This window comes from Chelonia mydas, chromosome 5 (genome assembly GCF_015237465.2).
Source record: "Chelonia mydas isolate rCheMyd1 chromosome 5, rCheMyd1.pri.v2, whole genome shotgun sequence".
In the NCBI taxonomy this organism is placed as follows: Eukaryota; Metazoa; Chordata; order Testudines; family Cheloniidae; genus Chelonia; species Chelonia mydas.
Window position 1 is genome coordinate 132,711,511 of NC_051245.2, and position 11,121 is coordinate 132,722,631.

The 11,121-nt window shown below is 45.8% G+C and overlaps 1 protein-coding gene across 1 annotated transcript in view; it reads left to right on the forward strand.

The window, feature by feature from the left end:
- Nucleotides 1–10,004: 10,004 nt before the first annotated feature.
- The window catches only part of LOC102929601 (tudor domain-containing protein 7-like), a 36,808-nt gene continuing 35,691 nt past the window's right edge, over nucleotides 10,005–11,121 (forward strand). The window contains exons 1-2 of the mRNA XM_037902404.2: nucleotides 10,005–10,092; nucleotides 10,659–10,699. Of these exons, the coding sequence (XP_037758332.2) occupies nucleotides 10,005–10,092; nucleotides 10,659–10,699 (129 nt within the window). The remainder of the gene's footprint in view (nucleotides 10,093–10,658; nucleotides 10,700–11,121) is intronic.

Below are 11,121 nucleotides of genomic sequence, written 5' to 3' on the forward strand. Positions count from 1 at the left end.
CAGACTTGCAGATGGAAGCAGGACCGAAGAACTCTGAGGGGAGACTGGGTGAGGAAAGTGGTCAGTGGAAGCATGTGACTAAGAGAACCAGGCAGAGGAAAAGACGGGCTAGTGAAGGAGAAATAGAGCTCAAGAACAGGTTTGCAGAGTTGGAAAATGAAGAAGGGGCTCAGCAGGTAATCGCTGACGGTGGAAGGGCAAGGAAGAAGAGAAGAGCGGCTAGTCCTATAGGAAAAGGGGAAGAGTCAATGGAGACTACACCACATATGAGCCCCAGGAGGATACAGGATGGGTTGAAGAGGATTACAAGGGAGAATAGGAATGGAAAGAACTTGCAGCCAGAGGGCACCGGGGATAGACTGGAGAATAGCACCGTCACCAGGAAAAGGCAGGTCTATGTGATTGGGGACTCCTTACTGAGAAGAATGGACAGACCTGTAACCAGAGCTGATCCAGAGAACAGGAGGGTGTGCTGTCTTCCAGGTGCTAAGATACGGGATGTGGACCTGAGGTTGAAGAGGATCCAAAAGGGAGCGGGAAAGAATCCACTGATTGTCCTTCATGTGGGAACAAATGATACTGGTAGATTCTCATGGGAACGTATCAAGGGAGACTATGCCAGCCTGGGGAAGACGCTTTAGGAAATCGAGGCTCAGGTGATCTTTAGGGGGATTCTTTCTGTTCCTAGGGAAGGACAACAAAGGTGTGACAAGATTATGACTATCAACAGGACTGAAGGTAAATAGTCCATTACAATCTACATACCACACAGACTATGCTGACAGCTTGTGCCACACACACTCAAAGAAACTGCAGAACCACCTGATCAACATCCTCTACAGCAAACAGGGAAAGATTAAGAATGAGCTCTCAAAACTGGATACTCTCATAAAAAAACAACCTTCCACACAAACTTCCTCGTGGCTGGACTTTACTAAAACTAGACAAGCCATTTACAACACACACTTTGCTTCTCTACAAAAGAAAAAGGACACTGAACTATCTAAACTACTACATGCCACAAGGGGCCACAGCAATGGTTCCCTTAACCCACCCAGCAATATTGTTAATCTATCCAACTATACTCTTAGCCCAGCAGAAGAATCTCTCCTATCTCGAGGCCTCTCCTTCTACCCCTCCACCCCCACGAACATGATAAAGTTCTGTGGTGACCTAGAATCCTATTTTCAACGTCTCTGACTCAAGGAATATTTCCAACATACCTCTGAACAACATACTAACCCACAGAGAGCTTCCTACCAACACTACAAAAAGAAGGATTCTGGGTGGACTCCTCCTGAAGGTCGAAACAACAGACTGGACTTCTACATAGAGTGTTTCCGCCGACGAGCACGGGCTGAAGTGGTCGAAAAGCAGCATCACTTGGCCCATAACCTCAGCCGTGCAGAACACAACACCATCCACAGCCTCAGAAACAACTCTGACATCATAATCAAAAAGGCTGACAAAGGAGGTGCTGTCGTCATCATGAATAGGTCGGAATATGAACAAGAGGCTGCTCGGCAGCTCTCCAACACCACTTTCTACAAGCCATTACCCTATGATCCCACTGAGGGTTACCAAAAGCAACTACAGCATTTGCTCAAGAAACTCCCTGAAAAAGCACAAGATCAAATCCGCACAGACACACCCCTGGAACCCCGACCTGGGATATTCTATCTACTACCCAAGATCCATAAACCTGGAAATCCTGGGCGCCCCATCATCTCAGGCATTGGCACCCTGACAGCAGGATTGTCTGGCTATGTAGACTCCCTCCTCAGGCCCTACGCTACCAGCACTCCCAGCTACCTTCGAGACACCACTGACTTCCTGAGGAAACTACAATCCATCGGTGATCTTCCTGAAAACACCATCCTGGCCACTGTGGATGGAGAAGCCCTCTACACCAACATGCCACACAAAGATGGAATACAAGCCGTCAGGAACAGTATCCCCGATAATGTCACGGCAAACCTGGTGACTGAACTTTGTGACTTTGTCCTCACCCATAACTAGTTCACATTTGGGGACAATGTATACCTTCAAATCAGCGGCACTGCTATGGGTACCCGCATGGCCCCACAATATGCCAACATTTTTATGGGTGACTTAGAACAACGCTTCCTCAGCTCTCGTCCCCTAACGCCCCTACTCTACTTGCACTATATTGATGAGATCTTCATCATCTGGACCCATGGAAAAGAAGCCCTTGAGGAATTTCACAGTGATTTCAAAAATTTCCATCCCACCATCAACCTCAGCCTGGACCAGTCCACACAAGAGATCCACTTCCTGGACACTATGGTGCTAATAAGCGATGGTCACATAAACACCACCCTATCCCGGGAACCTACTGACCGCTATGCCTACCCACATGCCTCCAGCTTTCATCCAGACCACACCACACTATCCATTGTCTACAGCCGAGCTCTAAGATACAACCGCATTTGCTCCAATCCCTCAGACAGAGACAAACACCTACAGGGTCTCTATCAAGCGTTCTTAAAACTACAATACCCACCTGCTGAAGGGAAGAATACCCAGAAGTCACCTTCTCCAGGACAGGCCCAACAAAGAAAGTAACAGAATGCCACCAGCCGTCACCTTCAGCCCCCAACTAAAACCTCTCCAGCGCATCATCAAGGATCTACAACCTGTCCTGAAGGACGACCCACCACTCTCACAAATCTTGGGAGACAGGCCAGTCCTTGCCTACAGTCAGCCCCCCAACCTGAAGCAAATACTCTCCAGCAACCACACACAACACAATAAAAACACTAGCCCAGGAACCTATCCTTGCAACAAAGCCCATTGCCAACTGTGTCCACATATCTATTCAGGGGACATCATCATAGGGCCTAATCACATCAGCCACACTATCAGAGGCTCATTCACTTGCACATCTACCAATGTAATATATGCCATCACATGCCAGCAATGCCCCTCTCCCATGTACATTGGCCAAACTGGACAGTCTGTACGTAAAAGAATAAATGGACACAAATCAGATGTCAAGAATTATAACATTCAAAAACCAGTTGGAGAACACTTCAATCTCTCTGGTCACTCGATTACAGACCTAAAAGTGGCAATTTTTCAACAAAAAAACTTCAAAAACAGACTCCAAGGAGAGACTGCTGAATTGGAATTAATTTGCAAACTGGATACAATTAACTTAGGCTTTAATAGAGACTGGGAGTGGATGGGTCATTACACAAAGTAAAACTATTTCCCCATGTTTATTCCTCTCTTCCTCCCCCGCTGTTCCTCAGACGTTCTTGTCAACTGCTAGAAATGGCCCACCTTGATTATCACTACAAAAGGCTTCCCCCCCCGCTCTCCTGCTGGTAATAGCTCACCTTAAGTGATCACTCTCGTTACAGTGTGTATGGTAACACCCATTGTTTCATGTTCTCTGTGTATATAAATCTCTCCACTGTATTTTCCACTGAATGCATCCGATGAAGTGAGCTGTAGCTCACGAAAACTTATGCTCAAATAAATTGGTTAGTCTCTAAGGTGCCACAAGTCCTCCTTTTCTTTTTGCGGATACAGACTAACACGGCTGCTACTCTGAAACTTATTGAGGTCAGAACATGTAGGGATAAAGTGAGACAGGCTAAAAGTCAAGTAGAGTTGGACCTTGCAAAGGGAATTAAAACCAACAGTAAAAGGTTCTATAGCCATATAAATAAGAAGAAAACAAAGAAAGAAGAAGTGGGACTGCTAAACACTGAGGATGGAGTGGAGGTTAAGGATAATCTAGGCATGGCCCAATATCTAAACAAATACTTTGCCTCAGTCTTTAATGAGGCTAATGAGGATCTTAGGGATAATGGTAGCATGACAAATGGGAAGGAGGAGATGGAGGTAGATATTACCATATCTGAGGTAGAAGCGAAACTTGAACAGCTTAATGAGACTAAATCGGGGGGCCCAGATAATCTTCATCCAAGAATATTAAAGGAATTGGCACATGAAATTGCAAGCCCATTAACAAGAATTTTTAATGAATCTGTAAACTCAGGGGTTGTACCATATGACTGGAGAATTGCTAACATAGTTCCTAATTTTAAGAAAGGGAAAAAAGTGATCCGGGTAACTACAGGCCTGTTAAAAAGAAAAGGAGTACTTGTGGCACTTCAGAGACTAACCAATTTATTTGAGCATAAGCTTTCGTGAGCTACAGCTCACTTCATCGGATGCATACTGTGGAAAGTACAGAAGATCTTTTTATACACACAAACCATGAAAAAATGGGTGTTTACCACTACAAAAGGTTTTCTCTCCCCCCACCCCACTCTCCTGCTGGTAATAGCTTATATAAAGTGATCACTCTCCTTACAATGTGTATGATAATCAAGGTGGGCCGTTTCCAGCACAAATTCAGGGTTTAACAAGAATGTCAGGGGGGGGGGGGGGTAGGAAAAAACAAGGGGAAATAGGTTACCTTGCATAATGACTTAGCCACTCCCAGTCTCTATTCAAGCCTAAGTTAATTGTATCCAATTTGCAAATGAATTCCAATTCAACAGTCTCTCGCTGGAGTCTGGATTTGAAGTTTTTTTGTTGTAATATCGCAACTTTCATGTCTATAATCGCGTGACCAGAGAGATTGAAGTGTTCTCCGACTGGTTTATGAATGTTATAATTCTTGACATCTGATTTGTGTCCATTTATTCTTTTACGTAGAGACTGTCCAATGTACATGGCAGAGGGGCATTGCTGGCACATGAGGGCATATATCACATTGGTGGATGTGCAGGTGAACGAGCCTCTGATAGTGTGGCTGATGTGATTAGGCCCTATGATGGTGTCCCCTGAATAGATATGTGGGCACAGTTGGCAATGGGCTTTGTTGCAAGGATAGGTTCCTGGGTTAGTGGTTCTGTTGTGTGGTGTGTGGTTGCTGGTGAGTATTTGCTTCAGGTTGGGGAGCTGTCTGTAGGCAAGGACTGGCCCGTCTCCCAAGATTTGTGAGAGTGATGGGTCGTCCTTCAGGATAGGTTGTAGATCCTTGATAAGGCGTTGGAGAGGTTTTAGTTGGGGGCTGAAGGTGACGGCTAGTGGCGTTCTGTTATTTTCTTTCTTGGGCCTGTCCTGTAGTAGGTGACTTCTGGGAACTCTTCTGGCTCTATCAATCTGCTTCTTCACTTCCGCAGGTGGGTATTGTAGTTGTAAGAACGCTTGATAGAGATCTTGTAGGCGTCAGTCTCTGTCTGAGGGGTTGGAGCAAATGCGGTTGTATTGCAGAGCTTGGATGTAGACAATGGATTGTGTGGTGTGTCTGGGTGAAAGCTAGAGGCATGTAGGTAGGAATAGCGGTCAGTAGGTTTCCGGTATAGGGTAGTGTTTATGTGACCATCGTTTATTAGCATTGTAGTGTCCAGGAAGTGGATCTCTTGTGTGGACTGGACCAGGATGAGGTTGATGGTGGGATGGAAATAGTTGAAATCATGGTGGAATTCCTCAAGGGCTTCTTTTCCATGGGTCCAGATGATGAAGATGTCATCAATATAGCGCAAGTAGAGTAGGGACGTTAGGGGATGAGAGCTGAGGAAGCGTTGTTCTAAGTCAGCCATAAAAATGTTGGCATACTGTGTGGCCATGCGGGTACCCATAGCAGTGCCGCTGATTTGAAGGTATACATTGTCCCCAAATGTGAACTAGTTATGGGTAAGGACAAAGTCACAAAGTTCAGGCACCAGGTTAGCCGTGACATTATCGGGGATACTGTTCCTGACGGCTTGTAGTCCATCTTTGTGTGGAATGTTGGTGTAGAGGGCTTCTACATCCACAATGGCCAGGATGGTGTTTTCAGGAAGATCACCGATGGATTGTAGTTTCCTCAGGAAGTCAGTGGTGTCTTGAAGATAGCTGGGAGTGCTGGTAGCGTAGGGCCTGAGGAGGGAGTCTACATAGCCAGACAATCTTGCTGTCAGGGTGCCAATGCCTGAGACGATGGGGCGCCCAGGATTTCCAGGTTTATGGATCTTGGGTAGTAGATAGAATATCCCAGGTCGGGGTTCCAGGGGTGTGTCTGTGCGGATTTGATCTTGTGCTTTTTCAGGGAGTTTCTTGAGCAAATGCTGTAGTTTCTTTTGGTAACTCTCAGTGGGATCAGAGGGTAATGGCTTGTAGAAAGTGGTGTTGGAGAGCTGCCGAGCAGCCTCTTGTTCATATTCCGACCTATTCATGATGACAACAGCACCTCCTTTGTCAGCCTTTTTGATTATGATGTCAGAGTTGTTTCTGAGGCTGAGGATGGCATTGTGTTCTGCACGGCTGAGGTTGTGGAGCAAGTGATGCTGCTTTTCCACAATTTCAGCCCGTGCACGTCGGCGGAAGCACTCTATGTAGAAGTCCAGTCTGCTGTCTCGACCTTCAGGAGGAGTTAGTTTGACATCTGTAGTATGGAAGCTCTTGGAAAAAATTTTGAAGAGAAAGTAGTTAAGGACATTGAGGTCAGTGGTAAATGGGACAAAATAGAACATGGTTTTACAAAACGTAGATCGTGCCAAACCAACCTGATCTCCTTCTTTGAGAAAGTAACAGATTTTTTAGATAAAGGAAACGCAGTGGATCTAATTTACCTAGATTTCAGTAAGGCGTTTGATACGGTGCCACATGGGGAATTATTAGTTAAATTGGAAAAGATGGGGATCAATATGAAAATTGAAAGGTGGATAAGGAATTGGTTAAAAGGGAGACTACAGAGCTGAAAGGTGAACTGTCAGGCTGGAAGGCGGTTACCAGTGGAGTTCCTCAGGAATCGGTTTTGGGACTAGTCTCATTTAATCTTTTTATTACTGACCTCGGCACAAAAAGTGGGAGTGTGCTAATAAAGTTTGTGGATGATACAAAGCTGGGAGGTATTGCCAACTCAGAGAAGGACTGAGATATCATACAGGAGGATCTGGATGACCTTGTAAACTGGAGTAATAGTAATAGGATGAAATTTAATAGTGAGAAGTGTAAGGTCATGCATTTAGGGATTAATAACAAGAATTTTAGTTATAAACTGGGGATGCAACAATTAGAAGTAATGGAGGAGGAGAAGGACCTCGGAGTATTGGTTGATCACAGGATGACTATGAGCCGCCAATGTGATATGGCCGTGAAAAAAGCTAATGCAGCCTTGGGATGCATCAGGCGAGGTATTTCCAGTAGAGATAAGGAGGTGTTAGTACCGTTATACAAGGCACTGGTGAGACTTCCCCTGGAATACTGTGTGCAGTTCTGGTCTCCCATGTTTAAGAAGGATGAATTCAAACTGGAACAGGTACAGAGAAGGGCTACTAGGATGATCCGAGGAATGGAAAACCTGTCTTATGAAAGGAGACTCAAGGAGCTTGGCCTGTTTAGCCTAACCAAAAGAAGGCTGAGGGGAGATATGATTGCTCTCTATAAATATATCAGAGGGATAAATATCAAGTAGGGAGAGGAATTATTTATGCTCAGTACCAATGTGGACACAAGAACAAATGGATATAAACTGGACATCAGGAAGTTTAGACTTGAAATTAGATGAAGGTTTCTAACCATCAAAGGAGTGAAGTTCTGGAACAGCCTTCAACGGAAGCAGTGCGGGCAATAGATCTATCTGGCTTCAAGATTAAACTCGATAAGTTTATGGAGGAGAAGGTATGATGGGATAACATGATTTTGGCAATTAATTGATCTTTAACTATTCATGGTAAATAGGCCCAATGGCCTGTGATGGGATGTTAGATGGGGTGGGATCTGTGTTACTACAGAGAATTCTTTCATGGTATCTGGCTGGTGAATCTTGCCAACAAGCTCAGGGTTCAGCTGATCGCCATATTTGGGGTCGGGAAGGAATTTTCCTCCAGGGCAGATTGGAAGAGGCCCTGGGGGTTTTTCGCCTTCCTCTGCAGCATGGGGCACGGATCACTTGCTGGAGGATTCTCTGCACCTTGAAGTCTTTAAACCACGATTTGAGGACTTCAATAGCTCAGACATAGGTGAGAGGTTTTTCGCAGGAGTGGGTGGGTGAGATTCTGTGGTCTGCGTTGTGCAGGAGGTCAGACTAGATGATCATAATGGTCCCTTCTGACCTTAATATCTATGAATCTATTAAAAGACTCACGCTTGCACAACTGGATACAGGGGAGCTGGGCATATTGAGTTCAGGGCTTTGTCGCAGGCTACTGTAACTCCAAGAAATCCATGGAGATTTGAACTCAGACTGCAGAGTTCAGAGTCCTGACTGTTTGACCAGGGACCAGACTGCATCGTGCTGTTTGGGCACCTATGAGCTGCACCTGGCAGGCTGGCACTCTGCACTCACAGGTGCTCTCCAGTTGCTTCCCCTCTCCGAACCATCTCTCCTCTGCTGTCTGTAGTGTGCGCTCTCTCCCCGCTTGGCTTTATGAGTCCCCATTGCCCTAGAATGTGACTTTCCTGCCTGTTGTTGCCTGATCTTTGGATTGTGTATTAATTATATAGGTTACTTAAGAATCCCCAGTTATCACTTTAAGGATTGACAGGTTCTTCTCCCAAAATCAGACCCTGTATTATTTAACTTATTCTATAGTTGGGAACCCTGATGTGCACAGTTACAACACTCACACTATAGGAACTCTTTTATATTTAATATAGTTTATTAATACATTTAGCACAGTCACAAACACCCCAACTTAACAAGATAGATAGAGAATGTACATCTGCACTTCCATATGCTCACACCATCCCTTGTAGAACAATCTGAAGTGTTAACCATCATCTTCCTCATCACCATTACCTTCCCCATCATCACCAGTGGCATCATTCTGGCCCCTCCCAAGGACTACATCTCCTTCTCCCGCTGCCCCTAGGCTGGGATGCCACTTTTATAATACGTTACACTGACGCCGTTATATTTGATGCATATTCGGTAGGGGATTTTTCCCCTTTTCCTTATTTGCATTTCCACACTTCACTAATTTTGGAGTGTCTTTTCCCTATAGTTTAGTATATTATTGATCTCAACTTATTATCGTAGACGTCAATTTGTCACCCTGGCCGTTTTGTGGTTAGGTGTCACATTTGTTATTTCTGTCCTAACCGGTTATTATGGGTTTTTCCAAGTTGTGGTGTACCTGTTAAGTTTAAAAGGGTATGAACTTAGGAAAGCCCCTCGGCCAGCCTGCTTTAACACATCATATGTGGATCTTATGCTTTAGCTCATCACCATCTATCTGGGTGAAAGGTCCCAGACATATGTATGCAGACTTTGCCTTAGCTCAACAGACAGGATGTGGCCTGTAAGTCCCTTGCGGCGTTACAATCAAACTACTTTAATATAAACCTCTTATAACCTATTATAATAAAACAAATAACCAGACCATAAGGCAATAAGAAATCCATAAGAAAAGATATGTAGGCAAGGAAGCAGGTTAGCCCTATCGGCTACAGCCTAGACTCTGAGTCGCATCAGGTGGGGCCACTGGCTACCAGGCTTCCATGCAAGTGCGCGGGGCCCAGGGCAGGGAGTGTTACTGATTTAGGAACCTCCCTGTGCCAAGAGGGGACCTGGTGACTGGAGCTGCTGTGGTTGTGTGAGAGACCAAAGGGCACCTCCATTCTGGGATGGAGGGGTCTGGCCTGCAGGCACAGTTGCCTTTGCGTTGGGCAGTTTTCTGGCAACCCTGCACAGAAGGGGCTGCAGCTGGCAGCAGCTTAAAGCCCTTCTCTCCCTGCTGCACTAGGCACGGTTTGGATAAATGCAATGTCCATGTTTCATAGAGGCTCTTGGTGCCTTGATCGGAAGAGCAGCGCAGCTGGGAAGCACTGAACTGGCTCCGTGTTTTCTGTTTGCAGGGTCGGCCCCAGGAGATTAGAGAGACAAAGTGGGGGCCAACTTCTGCTGGGGAGAGACAAGCCTTCAGGCTCCACAGAGCTCGTCCTCAGACCCTTGTCTCTCTCCCCAACAGAAGTTGGTCCAATAAAGGATATGACCTCCCCCGCCTTGTGTCTCGGTGTTTTCTGCTCCCACGGGCATGGCTGGCTCAGCAGGCTCAGGGAGTAACATCAGCACCATTGGAGACAGGAGTGGAGCAAACCTCACAATCCGTGTGCTTACTGCAGGTCTGTCCAGCTGCCCCCTCCTCCCTCAGTGTCAGTCATGTGGGGAGCCTGTCTGCCCCCTCCTCAGCTACAGTCCCCTGGGCAGGGCCAGTCAGTTGGGGTGTGTCCCAGCAGCCCCCTGCTCACTCCCACGTGTAGCCCAGATCTGGGTGAACTGGCCCTCTGGTTTGTTTGATCCCTGAGGGGTTTTCTGAGTTCAGAGTGGGACCCGAAGTTTCTCCTCACTTGAGGAAATCCCTGTGAAAACTCACCCTTTCCGAGTGTCTTTTTCACTCCCTTTGCCAGACACATTCCCCATTCTTTCAAGTCCAGCATGAGGAGAGGGGGAGAGAGAGCTGAGGTTTCAGGCTGCTGTGTTATGGCAGATGTCATAAATATAAAGGGAAGGGTAAACCCCTTTAAAATCCCTCCTGGCCAGAGGAAAAATCCTCTCACCTGTAAAGGGTTAAGAAGCTAAAGGTAACCTCGCTGGCACCTGACCAAAATGTCCAATGAGGAGACAAGATACTTTCAAAAGCTGGGAGGAGGGAGAGAAACAAAGGGTCTGGGTCTGTCTGTATGCTGCTTTTGCCAGGGACAGAACAGGAATGGAGTCTTAGAACTTTTAGTAAGTAATCTAGCTAGGTATGTGTTAGATTATGATTTCTTTAAATGGCTGAGAAAAGAACTTGCTGAATAGAATGACTATTCCTGTCTGTGTGTCTTTTTTGTAACTTAAGGTTTTGCCTAGAGGGATTCTCTATGTTTTGAATCTAATTACCCTGTAAGGTATCTACCATCCTGGTTTTACAGAGGTGATTCCTTTACTTCTATTAAAAGTCTTCTTGTAAGAGAACTGAATGCTTTTTCATTGTTCTAAGATCCAAGGGTTTGGGTCTGTGGTCACTTATGCAAATTGGTGAGGATTTTTACCAAACCTTCCCCAGGAAGTGGGGTGCAAGGGTTGGGAGGATTTTTGGGGGAAAGATGTGTCCAAACTACGTTGCCCAGTAAACCCAGTTAAAGTTTGGTGGTGGCAGTGGATATTCC